At 55.4% G+C, this 15,741-nt stretch overlaps 1 protein-coding gene and 1 long non-coding RNA gene across 5 annotated transcripts in view; one reads left to right on the top strand and one right to left on the bottom strand.

Annotated features, from left to right (window-relative positions):
* Positions 1-13,927, top strand: part of LINGO1 (leucine rich repeat and Ig domain containing 1) — a 152,004-nt gene extending 138,077 nt beyond the window's left edge. For all 4 annotated transcript variants that reach the window (XM_063412132.1, XM_063412130.1, XM_063412133.1 and 1 more), the window contains one exon: positions 12,026-13,927. In XM_063412132.1, coding sequence (XP_063268202.1) covers positions 12,038-13,879 — 1,842 coding nt within the window. In that variant the 5' untranslated portion in view covers positions 12,026-12,037 and the 3' untranslated portion in view covers positions 13,880-13,927. The remainder of the gene's footprint in view (positions 1-12,025) is intronic.
* Positions 13,918-15,741, bottom strand: part of LOC134558364 (uncharacterized) — a 45,308-nt gene continuing 43,484 nt past the window's right edge. Inside the window, exon 3 of the long non-coding RNA XR_010082342.1 lies at positions 13,918-14,160. This is a non-coding gene — a long non-coding RNA (uncharacterized LOC134558364). The remainder of the gene's footprint in view (positions 14,161-15,741) is intronic.

The raw sequence follows: 15,741 nt of genomic DNA, 5'->3' as shown, positions 1-15,741 counted from the left end.
GAGAAATGTGTCGCTGGGCTAAAGCCTCCACATCTTCCCTCAGAGAGTTCTCCCCATAGCATCTGCCTGCTCCAGTGTCCAGGCAGCCCCAGCTCTCGCTGGGTCTCATGGGACAGGCAGGAGGTGACAGGAGGAGACAATGGAGCTGCTTTTACAGCTCCTGGGGAAGCATCAGGTTTTTCAGGCCTTCTTGTGGATGGATTAATTACTAAACAAATGGCTGTACCACTGTAACACTGTACTGTGCTGCAGTTACTCTACACCTGTAATGTAATTACTGTGTGATACCTCTAATTACCACCGTTTCCTGGAAGGTTAACAGCATCACTGAAGGACTTCTGTTTTCTTTAGTGTCCTGCTTCACACAGCCACAGTAGCACCGCTGAAGTTAGTGCTGCTCCATGTAAGTGACAAGTGTAAAATCCTCTGACTTTAATTCAGGGGTTGATAAACCACTTTATAATAACACCACAATTATAGTGTAATTACAGTTGCTGAGCTATAAAACACAACACAACCTGTTGGGGCTTGATGAGGTATGTTGGGTGACCACTGGGTGCTGCTGTTTGGTGGGACCCTGTCCTTGGAGGCAGAGTTGGCAGTGAGGACACCTCTGTGAACATTCGGGTGGAAAACACAACCAAAGCTTGGCCAGGCTGGGTGTTTGGTCTCCAACACACCCAGTGACTGAGTCAGCAGCTCTCCTCTGTTCTCTGCTGAACCTCGAGCAGGGTTTGTCCTACCATGAACAGAAATGGCTTTTGGTGGGAAAAGAGCCAGAAGAGCTCTTCAGGTAGCAGAGAAGGCTGGGATGAGAGAGAAAAGGGCTCCAAATGCTTAAGTCAAATCAAACAACCCAAGAAAAACAAAGGGAGAAAGAAATGGAAGGCCATGACCTCAATTTTCTTCTTAGTCAATTTTTTCCACTTTCTTTCCATTCAAGAGGGTAAAAATGGGAGCTTTTGGCAGGGCATGGCTGTGGGGAGAGAGATCTCTGTCTCTGCTGTGTGTCCCTGTGACCATGCCTGGGGACACGCCTCACTCACAGCCAGTGCTGGTGGCTGTCTGAACCTGCTGCCTGTTGGCAGTGCCAGGGCATGTGTGACACTGAGGGGGACAGGGGTGTCTGGGAATGGGGCTTGCTTGGGGAAGGGGACAAACACCAGCCAGACCCTTCCCAGTGTTCCCCCAGCCCCCAGGCACTGTCAGCAGCATGGTGTGGCCTCTGTCCCCTTGTCACCAGGAGAAAGCTGGATCACACAGAGGTGGCTGTGTCTGAGCAGCGTTAATTGTCAGCTTGACCCGGGCAATTGAATAAATGCTGATAAATGTCACGGAGAGTGACACTGTCACCTCCCCTTCAGCCTGGGCAGGGAGGGTGCGGCTTCCTCCACCCCTGGGGGCAGGAGGTGACACCAGTCTGCCTTGGGAAGGGGGGACAGTGGGGGGAGTGCCCAGCCTTGAGCAGAGACCCCAATCTGGGGTGAATCCTGGGTGATTCCCACCTTTCAGGAGCAGCAATCAGGAATGGCCAACGGGACCTCCCTGGGCCTGCCTGGGATGCATGGAGTGTATTGGTGAGCATGGCCGTGTTGGGGGAGCCCTGCCGTGAGCCCCATCAGTGGCTCCATCCTCCCTCTGGCCTCTGCAACACCTTGGGCACCATCCCTTGCTCCTCCCAGGCCTGTACCCCTCCAACAGCATCTCCTACCTGAGCAAGGATCAGGCTGGGCAGCAGGTCCGTGTCCCTGTCACAGGGGCTGGGGAGCTTGGCTTCGTTTTGCTCATTCTCATGGTTAAGCACAGAAATGGTTCTGTTTAACTATCCTGCACGGATTTTTCCAGCATTTTATTTACATGTCTCTGCAAGCTGGTCAGTGCCTCGGCACCCTGCAATGGACGTGTACCATGAGCATTCCTCTCCTGGGCCCCACAGGAGTGTCCTGGCAGAGGCCAAAGGCTTTCCCCTTTGGAGCACTCGTGTCCTTTGTCTCAGGGCTGGAGTCATTGTCCTGAGGTGGGGACAGTCCTTGGGTGAGCTGGAGGAGGGAGCAGGGGCAGAGTGAGGAGGTGCAGGACTGCTCTGTGCCTTCCAGGACATGATTCCTGCGGTCCAGCATTGTCCAAGGGATGCTCAAATGGCAAAATGCCTGTGGTTGCCATCAGTCTGGGCTGCCCTGTGCTCTGGGGACAGGCTGGCCACGGCTCCCTGAGGGAGCTGCCCCTGAGTACCCAGCCCTGCCCTTGGCTCCTGATGCAGCCCAGCCCCGGCCACCCCACACACACCTCGCTTCCCTGGCAACCCTTCCCCTCCCCACCCTATGCTGCTCTTTATATCAGGAGGACCCACAATTACTAATTTTTTTGTCATTTCCATTCTGTTTCTTCATCAGAATGCAAAACATTAAATATCACTCTGGTAATTATGGTTAATTTCATAACCTGCACCTTAATTGGATTGGTCTCTGATGGGGAATTCTTGTAGGAGGGCGAAGCAGAAATATTTTGACGTGATCCATTCTTTCAGCTCTTTGTTTGGATTTGAGATGTCGAGTGTGAAATGGGAAACAACTGATTTAGACCTCAGAGGCAACCTGGGGGTGGTGAGCAAAGCCTGAGCATTCCAGAGGCACTTCCCACCCTCCAGCAGCCAAACCTCTCCCTCCCGTACCCAAAGCCAGCCTTTCTCCATCCCTCCTTTGGACTGGGAATAGTCACAGAGAGCCATTTCCATCTGGACTACCCAGAATGTGAGCCTGAGGAGCCGGAGAGGCACCACAGCAAGCACTGGCCTGGTGCCTTGTTCTGCTGGCCAGTGCTTTGTGTGCTGTAGCACAGAGCAGGGCACAGCACTCCACAGGCTCCCCGTGGCTCCGAGGATTTCAGGGATGTGAGGGACACCCACAGGGACACCTCTTTCTTCTGGGCATTGGGCAGACAACAGTCCATGGGCTGGAGAGGGACACCAGTCTCCTTGTGCTGTGGACCAGACCCAGTGCTGCTGCCCAGGGTGGGCAGTCCCGGGGGGCCCCCAGTGCTTGTCTGGGGCTGTGCTGTGGGTGGCTGTGCCATGGGTGGCTGTGCCGTGGGTGGCCAGGGTGGCTGTGCCGTGGGTGGCTGTGCCATGGGTGGCTGTGCCGTGGGTGGCTGTGCCATGGGTGGCTGTGCCATGGGTGGCTGTGCCGTGGGTGGCTGTGCCATGGGTGGCTGTGCCATGGGTGGCTGTGCCGTGGGTGGCTGTGCTGTGGGTGGCTGTGCCATGGGTGGCTGTGCCGTGGGTGGCTGTGTCGTGGGTGGCTGTGCCGTGGGTGGCTGTGCCGTGGGTGGCTGTGTCGTGGGTGGCTGTGCCGTGGGTGGCTGTGCCGTGGGTGGCTGTGTCGTGGGTGGCTGTGCCGTGGGTGGCTGTGCCGTGGGTGGCTGTGCCATGGATGGCCAGGGTGGCTGTGCCATGGGTGGCCGTCCCACAGAGCTGGCAGCTCCCTGCCACTTGGGGCCTGAGCTACGGTTTGCTCTGGGAACCGCAGAATTGCGCTGCCATTAGGTGCTGCCATTAAACTGATTTGTGCTCAGCCTGTTTATCCTTTTCAATGGAAACGGCACCGAAGCGGCAGCGAAATGCAAACCCTGCCCGTGCATTTCCGATTGCATTCCGATGCTCTGGATTTCCCCGTGATTACTTTTGTTCTCACGTACAGCCCAGAGCGCAGGCTCCGTGTCATTATCCAGTGCTGGGAGAGGAGGAAGGGGCAGAAAGCATTGCATTCAGCTCCAGCAAAACACAGCAAACCCCCCCATCACTGCCTTCTTTTGAGGGCAGGGGGGAGCCACTCCGTCCCCATGGAGAGCCCCTCCTTTTTTTCATGCCCACGGGCTCAGCATGTCCTGGAGAGGCTGAGGAATGGCATGGCTGAGGCTGCCACTGTGCTGACACTGACACCCCTTACCATGGGCATGACAGTGCCTTGCACAGCCCCATACCTGCCAAGGATTTCTGTCAGCCCAAACCCTGTCCAGGCACATCCCTCAGCACTGCCCTTCCTGCGGGATTTGGGCTGGGAAGGGCTGGCAGCCCCTCGCCCGCTCTGCCCAGCTGTGTGGGTTCAGCTGGATGCAGGAAGGGCGGGCTCAGCCACAGCTCGGCACAGTTTGTTTTTATCTAATCCATTTTATTGTTGAATGAAACAATAACAGCAAATACAGGCCCTGAAGACAAGCCATAAATAATGCAAAAATCAAACAAGTGAGAAAGGGGGAAAGAAAAAGGAATTATACATGTAAAACCAGCCCAGAGAAAACAAGCTTGGGAAGAGGAATCTTCCCTCTGCACTTGCTATTGCTCATGCTTTCTTTGCCTCCCTTTTTTTTTCCATTTCACTCTCTGGAAATTCCTGCGGCACGAAATTTGTGATTATGTGAACAAAACTTAATAATAACTGGGAGAAGGGGGAGAGGGAGAGATCTGGCTTGCAGGAAGGAGTTGGGAAATGAGGTGCATGGAGCAAACTGGGGCTTCCATCTCCCACAGTGCCTTGGAGCAGAGCTGTGCTCCCGGCTCCCTGCTCTGCCCCGTGTCCCTGTGGGGCGTGGAGCAAGCACAGCTCTACTGATGCCACCGATGCTGGAGGGAGCCCTGGCAGCACGGCACACACAGTCCCTCCACCTTGCCACTCGTCCCACTGCTGGGTGATCCCAGAGCTGGCTCTGCCGGGCTGGGCTGCACTTGGCTTCTCCCAAAGGCTTCTGAGGCCACTTATTTTAGGCAGCAGTATAAAAATACCAGGGCTGGTCCTAAAGAGGGGTAAATCAGCAGGTTTCCCTGAGGTCAGCAAAGCTGACGGCTTTATGTCCTATGTCCTTTGAAGTTCTCTTGCCACTATCCCAAAGGTTTCCAGGGAAAACGCAGTGCTCCAGAGGAGCCCTTGTACTTTTCTTGGTATCTTGTGCTGGTCGTAGAGGGATTCAAGGGATGTGGCCTGGGAACAGAAGTGATGCTGTAAGTACAGTCTTAGCTTAATCTAAATGTAAGGAATGTGACTGATCGCTGGACCAGCTGTTCCCCAGCCTTTGGGGCTTTGATGTGGGGTTTCAACCTTTGAGCAGTGCCAGGGATGCAGCAGGGACACAGTGGTTTGCAGTGGTGGCATTTAGAGGGGGTCACAGCCCAGAGCCTCAGCGCTGTTCTTGGATGGTCCTTGGGACCAGGATGTTGGGCTGGTTTGGCATTTGCTGTCCTGCTGAGACAGCCCTGGGTAAATGAGGGCAGGAGGCACTGGTGGGGCTCCCCCAGCCCTATCTGTTAGCCCTGGGTTTCTGCTGCTGGAGCTGCTGGTGCCCCAGCCCTTCTCTGGGCACCGAGCAGAGCTCTGGGGAGCTGTAGAGCCACAGGATGCCTTTTGTTAGCTGGAGGGGATTGGGTGTTCCCAGGCAGGGAGCAATAGGACGGAGCTGCTTTCCTGGTGCCCCCAGGTGTGGTTTGTGGGTGGCTGGGAGCGGTGCCTCAGCCTGGCAGGGCTGTGTCCTCCTGGCTGATGGGACACTGCCATGGCTGGAGCCTGGGTCTGGGGGAGCAGGAAGCCCCTGCCACCAGCCCAGCCCCCAAGGCAAGCCCACACAGCGCTGCCATCTGCACCTGGCCGGGAGGAGAGGCGCTCTGGCAGCGGGGTGACTTTGCTCCAGCCACTTTTGTGCCATGTCAGGAGCTGTGCTGCCCTGCACACAGGGTCCAGCTCAGGCTCGCTGCAGCTGGGCTTTGGCTGATTCAGCAGCACCGGGGCCGTGTGCTGAGGCACGCAGGGCACCCGGCAGCGCCGGAGCTGCTGGCAAGGATGGCTGCAGCCCGGGCTGTGCCCATCCTCCAGCACCAGCACTGCCTCCCTGGGCAGGCCCTTGGAGCGGCTCAGGGGAGCTCAAGGAAGCACAGAAGGCGTTTGGGCCATGGGCACGTTGCAGAGGATGCCTTTGCAATGTCACGGCTCTCCCAGCAGACACACTCCTTGGACTTCCTTTCACCTCTTCAGGGCAAGTGTTTCCATTGCCCTGAGAAGAGCCTGGGGCATTTTTCCATCCCCCTTTCCCAGCTACAGACAGGGAAGAAGAACCATCTGGGGAGACCCTCATGCCACACTGGAGCCTCCTGTACCCAGTGCTCACTGATCAGAGTGCAAGTTGAGCTGGGTGCCTTCAGTGAGCACTTAAAACATCCTGGTGACCCAGCCCATATCCACAGAGACAGCAATCCCAAGGAAATTTGCCAAAATAAAGGAAGAAGAAGGAGAATCCCCATTCAAATCGTGCATGTCCTTTCCCAGTGCCTACCAGGCTCCAGCCATCTCTTTCTGACCCAGCCCTAGAAGTCTCCAGCCAACCCTTGGGAGCTATTTCCTTGGCAAACGCAACCCCCTGCTCTTTGGCTCTCACAGGTAATAAAAAATGAGCCTTCTCCAGGCTCACCTGACCTGGGAAGTGCTGAGCCACCAGTTCAGGCAGTGGCTGTGGCAGCAGTGACCGGTCCATGTCCTGGCCACCTCTGCCCACAAGCAGGGGAGCACGGCTGGCCCTAAACCCAGCTCCACTCTGCACTGCACCCTCGCCCCCCTTGTTTATCTTGTGCTGGCTCAGGGCTTTACATCCTCTGACATCCACAGCTGCCTTTGCAACTACTTATTGATCCCTTGTCAGGATGTTTTCTGTGCTGATGGGGTGCTGAGGCATGTGCAGCCAAAGAGAGAAAAGGCGCAAAGGTATGAGGAGGGTGAGGAGCTCTTGCACAGATGTGATTGCAACAAGAAACAGCCTCAGCAAAAACTGCTCTGAGCTTCAGCATCCTGCAGCCACAACCAGGATCTTGTTCCCATCATCCTGCTCCAATAACCCACCCGAAAACCACTCTCCAGGCTGGCTCTGGGCCACTGCTGGTTGTCCCTCCACTGTAGATAGCTGTCCCTGTGTGGGGTCAGGTAGATGCACAGCCCAGATTTAAACCAGCAGACAGCTGGGCCAAAGCCTCCCCTTAGCAGCATTCCTCAGCCCATGTTAGAGCTCTTCTCCTCCCTTGGGCATCTGTTTTTTCTGCTTTTATTTCCCACTGGCTTGGTGCTTTCCTGACTGAGTGTGGTGCTGGTGACACCACATTTTGGGTGGCAGAGCCTGTTTCCATGAGGAAATGCCTTTCCAGGGCGCTCCCGTGGGCCAGCCATGGCCGAAATCTGGTGCCAGCTGGGCGGTGTCAGTGCCGGAAGGGAATTTGCATCTTCAATACTCTCCATGCTCTTTTACAGCTTCAGAGCAGCTGCCAGAGCAGATCAGGTTGCGTCACACCTATTCCAGGCTCCCACCTCGGAGCTGCTGAAAGCAGATACTCCAGGGGGCTGAGCAGGAGCTCCCTGCTGGAGAGCTGTGCCTTCCTGTGGGAAGGGGAGCAGTGACCCTGGCAGCTGGTGGCTGGTAGGGCTTGGGGTGGGCACTCCTCTGGCTGACCTGCCTTGGCTCACTGCCTTGTGCCTCGTGTGTCCCCATCACCCTGAGGGGTCCTTCTCATCTTCTGCCTGTTTCTCACCCATTCTTTCACCCTCCTGTGCTGCTCCCGGATGATTTGGGGCCGAGCCAGGACACAGGACAGCCCTGAACCCTTTGTTAGCAGCCCATCCATTAATGAAGGCCAAGAGGAGTGTGGTGGCAGGTCTCCATTGCCCAGGCCAGTGCTGTGCCCACCAGCCCGCCCTGGCAGCACTCAGGCATCACTTCATGCTCTCCCTTTTTGATTTCTTCTTCTCCGTGTGAAGCACAGTGATTCCAGAAGGGCAACCACCCCTTCTGCTTGGTGCTCCCACCCATTGCTGCCCATCCCTGAGCAGGGGGGAGAAGGGCAATTACTGCCAGTGCCTGCACTCTGGGACTGTGTGGGAAAAGAGGAGGGAGCAGATGGGATGGAGAGGAGGGAGAGACAAAGCTAAAGGGGCCATAAATGTATGCTGGACACAGGGGAAATAACGAGAGGAGGAAATGGGCACAAATGTGTTTGGTAAATTAAAGCGGCTCCCTTTGTTTTGCTGCTTTGCAGATTGCTACAGAAACAGTGCAGAGCCCGGGGTCTGGATAAGAAACTCCTCTAGCAGCAGGAAAGGTTGTTAAATATTTATTTGTAAACCTGGAGTCTTTGTCTCTAAAATGTAGTCAAGTTCAATAAAATTTGATTTAGCTGGAGCAGCTTAGAGGAGACAGGAGCATGGACTTGGGGAGCTGTGTCTGTTGGCTTCCTACAAAGCCATCAGGGCAGAGATGGCATGGGCCCATGGCTGAACTCACCCCCACACTGCAGCCCAGTGAGGATGCCCAGCACTGCTGAGTCCAGCTCAGCCTGTGCCCAGCCGGGAGCACCAGGTTGGCTCCTGCAGGGACAGGGTGGGGACACTGAGCCCCCAGAGCCCTGTGGGCTCCCCTCCCTGCTGGGATATGGCTTGCTTTGTCCTAAATTGCCTGTTGTCGCTCGATGCGCTCAGAAGCATCTGGTTCAAGGGTGAACATCTCCCGCCCTGTAATTTATGGCTGCCAGGTGGGCTTAGAGCTGACTCGGGGATTTTTGCCTCCTGCTCGCTCACTGTCAGCACAGCAGATCGCTCCCTACTCGGCGGGGTGGGGAGCAGGGGACAGCCCAGGGACAGCAGTGACAGTGGTGGGCATGGCCAGCCGGCTGCCTGCCCCTTGGGGCATCCTCAGGAGCACACACAGAGCCTGGGCTCCCTTTTGGGTCAACACCCAAGTTTGGCTTTCCTGGGGCTGTCCCTCCCACACCAGGGCAGCCTGTGCCAGTCGCACTGGAGCAACCCCCACGTACATCAGCGCTTCAGGCTGGCCCCAGGCTGCATTTCCAGGCACAGGCCCAGAGTGGCATCTTCCCCCGCAGCACTGAGCCCAGGCAGGGACTCTGGGCAGGCCCTGCTGTATTTAGCACCACGGCACCGCTCCGGTGCATCCATCTGCACCTCTTGGGCCGAGGCCGACACCTTCCCGCGGGAAAGGTCTGAGGAGGGAGACCTCAGCCCTGGGCAGCAGCTGGTGAGGACAGGGGTCAGTGCCTGTCACGGCTCTGAGCATGAGTTTGGCTTTGGCTTGCACTGGGTTTGCTTGTCGCCTAAAGGCAGCGAATCTGGTGGCTGGTGCTGCAAAAAAGCTGCTGCTTTTTTTTTGTTGATTCTTTTTCTTGTGCTTGAGGAAGGAGAACCACGCTCATGCCCACGGCTGCAGCTCTCGCGGGCTGGGCTGAGCATCGCAGCCACGGCCCCATCCTCTGCTCCTGCCTGGCAGCTCCTGCTGGGCCATGGCCCACACCCTGGAGAGGGGCTCGGCCGTGTTTCAGGGTCTTCCTCAGAGTAGATCTGGGAGGGCTTTGTGGAAAGCCCGTCCTGCAGGTAGCAGGTGCTCAGGGGCTGTAAAGCCATGCATGCATTGTTGGCCCACAGCTCACACAAAAATCACAGTTCGAGTCGTTTTTAGAAGGGCATCTCTTAATATCCACATCACCTTGAGGCACAACTATTTCTCTCCGAATCAGGCAGAGGTAAATGGGAGCCAGAAGTGATTTAAAGCTCATCTTAGCTCAGAATTTTCCAGCTTATTTATTGTCTTTCTCCCAAAGCTCCTCTGTGACTCTGGCTATTAAGATTACGGATGTTTTTGTCAGGGATTGTATTTATCACGGATTTAAATTTAGCTGAGAACTAATAACATGTGAGGTGTATCTAGACTTTAATTCTGGGCTGTGCTTGTCAGTAACGCCACACAGATTCTGCTCCATTCATCTATTGCCTCTCTGCTGATATTTTACCCACTGATAGCACACAGCTCTGGCTCTGCCGAAGCTGCAGCGGGGATGACAGCACTGGACCAAAGGCGGTGGAGGTGCAATCCCCTCCCTGCTGGTGGAGAGGCAGGATTGAACCCGGGGGAAGTTGGTCTGCAGGGTTGGGCTCTGCCCCCTCCCCATGCCCAGCAGAGACCAGAACGGGGCAGCACATGCAGGCAGAGTGGAGCTTTCGGCCCGGCACACAAAAGAGGCTGGTGCCTGGCACTCGTAATGAGCTGAGTGTTTTCAGTTCTGCTATAATTAAGCCCCTCAGACTGTATTTTGTTTTGCACGCCGTGTTTTGCTGTGTTTGATGGCTTTCCCAGCACGGCTGCGAGGAGCAGGAATTGGTTTCTGAGATAAAAGGCTGCAGGCAAGCCAGGGCTCAGTAACAAGACTGTGGTGGGAGCGCAGTGCCCGCGAGGTCCTGGCCATGGGGAGGGGTGGCACAGGCACCCACTGCGAGCCCAGCCCCAGCCGGGGCCGTGCCAACCCTGGGCCAGCCTGGCTCCAGTGCAGCAGCCCCAGCCCCAGCCCCAGCCAGCGCCGTGGCAGTGGCAGCAGCAGCCCCGCTCGTATCTGTACTGCTGCCCAGCACCAGGGAGGTGATGACATGGAGATGATGGATTGTAAATACCCAGCAAATGGCTCTTTGCAGCCTGGCTGGGGCCCAGGCACTCTCACTGGAAATGTTTCCACTGGACTGGGACGTGCTGGCCCAGGGCCAGCAGGAGGGAGCTCGGCAGCACTGGCAGGGGAGCTCCATCCCTGCACCCCTTCACTTTGGGGTGATGTGTTCAGTGTGAGCCCCACTGAGCAGCCCCAGGGCAGAGGGTGCAGGGAAGGTGGGGGGTGGAAGAGGACAGTAAATGGGAGGAAACCACAGAGGGTTCCTGTGGGGACACTCCAGGCCCTCACAGCCTCCCTGGCTGTGCTGGGGCTGCTGGTTTCCAAAATGGTGCTGGTGGACATTTTTATGGCCAGTCCATCATCTCCCATCCTTGTATCTTACAAAGAAAATTTGAATATTTTTTTGGGAACAAAAGTGATTCTTGGGTCATATATCTGTATGAAATGATGAATATGAGCAGATGCAATGGCAAGAATGCACAGAATGTGTACCAGCCCCATAAATAGTGCTAGAGCAGGGAAAGTAATGGACAGGATACACAGTGATGGATACAAACGGAGCCAATGGAAGTAATGGATTGGGTGTGTTCAGCAATAGCCATAAATAGCATTAGTGGGAGCAGTGCAGAGAGTAACATAACAATAGATATAAACACGGGCTGCAGTAGCCGAAGATCTAATTTGCAATATTGATATGATTTGATTCCTCATAACAGCCTGAACAAGGAAATAAATGCAACAAAGGCAGTGTGACAGGGAGCATCCACTTCTGCTGGGCTGGGATGGCTCCGGGCTGGGGCACAAGCCAGACCATGAGCCCCAGGGAGGCCTCCCAGCCCTCCCCAGGGACATCAGCAGGAGGCTGTGTCTTTCCCAGCTGACACCAGGCAGCCCCCGCATTATCCCAGAGCCCCCCTGGACCTGACTTGAGGCTACAGCTTGCTCCATAGGCAGTGTCTGTGCAGTTGCTGCTTCTGTGGGGGAATGGTTTGGGTCTGCCCTTGCAGGCTGGCATGGTGGGAGGCAAGGAACTGGCCCTGGGGATGCACTGAGAGCAGCTGAGGCATGGAGGAGCACAGAGGGAGGGAGCTGGCTCCCACTGAGCTGTTGGTGTTCCTCACCCCAAGTGGGGTTCCCTCAGATGCTCCATCCTGTGCTCAGCTCCTCTGTTTGCAAAGCAACCTTTATATTCAGGCTCCATCTACAGGGAACAAAATAATTTCAAGAGCTTAAAATAGGATGTAGATAGATGTGTTTCATATTAAATTATTTTTTTAAGAAGCAGAGGAAGCTGCCTGACACAGATTCCTCAAGGCTTTCCACTCAAAAGTCTGTGCACGTTCAATCATCAAGTGGAAAGCCAGGGAATGGGGAGGAGACAGGGTCTTGAAGCCACAGGGCTGGATTTAAACTGGAAAATTAGACCCTCTGTGTGTATCAGTGGTGCCTTTTGCCTTTCTGTCACCTCTGCCAGGACACCAAACCTTCTGGCTTGGCCGTGCCCATTGTTTGCTCACGTGCCCCTTGCTGTTTGTCTCCCACTGTTACCTGCAGGTGAGAGATAGGATGGTAGCTGGGGAGGCGAGTATGCGCAGCCCAATCCTGGCCTGCTGGCAGCCGATTCTCCTCCTGATGCTGGGATCCATCCTGTCCGGCTCCGCCACAGGCTGCCCGCCGCGCTGCGAGTGCTCTGCCCAGGAGCGCGCCGTCCTGTGCCACCGCAAGCGATTCATGGTCGTGCCAGAGGGGATCCCCACCGAGACCAGGCTGCTGGACTTGGGCAAGAACCGCATCAAGACGCTCAACCAGGATGAATTTGCCAACTACCCTCACCTGGAGGAGCTGGAGCTAAACGAGAACATTATCAGTGCCATTGAACCTGGGGCTTTCAACAACCTCTTCAACCTCAGGACGCTGGGGCTCAGGAGTAACAGACTCAAGCTGATCCCTTTGGGGGTGTTTACTGGACTCAGCAACCTTACCAAGCTAGACATTAGTGAGAACAAAATTGTGATCCTCCTAGACTACATGTTCCAGGACTTGTACAACCTGAAGTCTTTGGAGGTGGGGGACAACGACCTTGTCTACATCTCCCACCGGGCTTTCAGTGGCCTCAACAGCCTGGAGCAGCTGACCCTGGAGAAATGCAACCTGACCTCCATCCCTACGGAGGCCCTGTCCCACCTTCATGGCTTGATCGTGCTGCGGCTGCGCCATCTGAACATCAACACCATCCGGGATTACTCTTTCAAGAGGCTCTACCGGCTCAAGGTCCTCGAGATCTCCCACTGGCCCTACCTGGATACTATGACATCCAACTGCCTCTATGGATTGAACCTGACCTCCTTGTCCATCACCCACTGCAACCTGACGTCCATCCCGTACGTGTCGGTGAGGCACCTGGTTTACCTCCGGTTCCTGAACCTGTCCTACAACCCCATCGTCACCATCGAGGGCTCAATGCTTCATGACCTGCTCAGGCTCCAGGAGATCCAGCTGGTGGGAGGGCAGCTCACCACGGTCGAGCCCTTTGCCTTCCGTGGCCTCAATTACCTGCGCATCCTGAACGTGTCAGGGAACCTGCTGACCACCCTGGAGGAGTCAGCTTTCCACTCGGTGGGCAACCTGGAGACGCTCATCCTCGACAACAACCCCTTGGCCTGCGACTGTCGGCTGCTCTGGGTTTTCCGGCGCCGATGGAGGTTGAACTTCAACAAGCAGCAGCCCACCTGCTCCACCCCTGAGTTCGTCCAGGGCAAGGAGTTCAAGGACTTCCCTGACGTCCTCCTGCCCAACTACTTCACCTGCCGCCGAGCACGAATACGGGACCGCAAACCTCAGCAGATCTTCGTGGACGAAGGCCACACGGTGCATTTTGTGTGCCGGGCAGACGGGGACCCGCCACCCACCATCATGTGGCTGTCTCCCCGGAAGCACCTCATCTCTACCAAAACCAACGGGCGGCTCACTGTCTTCCCTGACGGCACGCTGGAGGTGCGCTACGCCCAGATCCAGGACAACGGCACCTACCTATGCATCGCCAGCAACGCGGGTGGCAACGACACCATGCTGGCCCACCTGCACGTGCGCAGCTACTCCCCAGACTGGCCCCACCAGCCCAACAAGACCTTCGCGTTCATCTCCAACCAGCCCAACGAGAGCGATGCCAACAGCACGCGCGCCACCGTGCCTTTCCCCTTTGACATCAAGACTCTCATCATCGCCACCACCATGGGCTTCATCTCCTTCCTGGGCGTCGTGCTCTTCTGTCTGGTGCTCCTCTTCCTGTGGAGCCGTGGGAAAGGCAACACCAAGCACAATATTGAAATTGAGTACGTGCCACGGAAGTCCGACGCGGGCATCAGCTCTGCCGACGCGCCACGCAAGTTCAATATGAAAATGATTTAACCAGGCAACAATTTGCAAATAATAATGGTGTTGTTCTGTTTTGTTTTTTTTTAAAAAAGAACAAATGAACAAATAAAAAATAATTAACAAACATTGCTACAAACATACCGACCTCTCTCCTTCCACCGTGCCCTCTGCCCCTGTCCAAACCCACTGCGCCTGCACTGTCACCACCTCCTCCTCCTCTTCTTCTTTATACCAGGAAAACATTCAGCCGATGTCTTCAGGACTCCTGTGTTTGTAAGGACTTTGTCTGATGGACTCTGGTGTCAGATATAACTCTGAGAGGGGAAAAACAACATGGGGGGGTGGGAATAAAGAAAGAAAAAAGAAATAAAATCAATAAAAAAGTTACGAACTTTCTTCTGTAACTTTGATTTCAATAATTATGGATTTTTATGAAAACTTGAAATAATAAAAAAACCCTATTTCCTATAGATAGTTGGAATGCAAAATCTTGACTTCTTGATCTGTCCAGTTCTGTAGCTGGCAAGTGCTTGTTTTCTTGCCTTAGAGGCACTTCCCAGATGCCTTGCCAAGAGCAGTCCCAGGCCAGGGAGAGTCTCCTGCTGACACCAAAGGCGCCTCCTGCAGAGCCCTGCGTGGCACCAAGAGGAGTCTGACCATTTTTCCTGGTTTTATAGTCAGTTCCCCTGCCCATCCCCAAAGCCTGTGGAGCAGGGCCGTGACACTGCTGTCCATAAGCAGAGTGCAGCAGGGCTGTGCTTTCCTGCCATGTGTGTGGAGGGAGGATGCTGAGCCCCATTGCAGGGCTGGCCCTGCCTGTGGCCTCCAGGCTGGGAGCCAGAGGGGCCAGGCTTTGCCTGGGCAGGGCTGGGATCCTACTGCTTCTCACAGGGGGAAAGGATCTTCTGCCAGCCTTTGCAGCAGTACCAGCATCTCCTCTCCCACAGGGGACGAGCTGGCTCCTGTGCTCTGCACAGCTGTCCCCAGGGGCAGGGAGGGGTGTGACACATCCATTGGCAGCACCCACTTGGGTGCCTCCAGCAACTGGTGCCTGGTGTCCAGAGCAGCTCCAGCACTGCTCCCCACCCGCCTGTAATTCAGGACCTGATCACTGGCAGCCAGACTCTCAAGCACCCTTTGGCACATCCAAGGGAATTCAGCTCCCAGGCTCACAGGAATTCCACAGGTCTATAAACACAGGCACAGACTGAGGCAGAGAGCAGGCACAGGCTGTGACACTGTCTGCCTCTGCCTAGCACCAGTGTGCCCATCACCACAGGGTCTGGTCACAGCAACGTCCTGCCCTTGCTCAGCTCTGGGACTTGGATCAGGTCTGGAAGGTCTGTGTTGCCTCAGAACCACGGAATGGGTTGGCTTGGTTTGGGTTGAAAGAGACCTCAAGGACCATCTTATCTCCACAGGAAAAGGGGAGAAATGGGGGTTAAATTTGCCACTGGGCTTCCAGGGCTGGAAGCACAAAACATCCCTGCAAATGGTGTCAATATAGGCACTAAAGGTTTTATAATCCTTACTGGATCAGCAGATGATTCCCAACCTTCCCAGCTGCCACCAAGAGGGTGGCACCACACTGGCCCCCTGGCCCACCCAGCCTCAGTGACACCTGTGAGGCAGATAAGCCCAGATTTACATTCTTGATTTCTAAGGCACCTAAGGAGTCTCCAGGGATCAAAGTCACTACAAGATGGTAAAATTTAAGTGCCAGGAACCTGGAGCCCCAAGAAGGGAAAGAATGGATTTGCTTTTTTTCCAGCGGTGTGCCAACCTAGAAGAACCAACCTGAAGCATCTGTGCTGTGGGGAGGGGGAGTTTTTGCTGATTTCAGCTTTCTGTTCATCTTCAAACAAAACATCTTATGCTTTCTCCACAGCAAGTTT

The sequence above is a fragment of the Prinia subflava genome, chromosome 15 (assembly GCF_021018805.1).
Source record: "Prinia subflava isolate CZ2003 ecotype Zambia chromosome 15, Cam_Psub_1.2, whole genome shotgun sequence".
Classification (NCBI taxonomy): Eukaryota; Metazoa; Chordata; class Aves; order Passeriformes; family Cisticolidae; genus Prinia; species Prinia subflava.
This window is presented reverse-complemented; position numbering and strand designations above follow the sequence as displayed.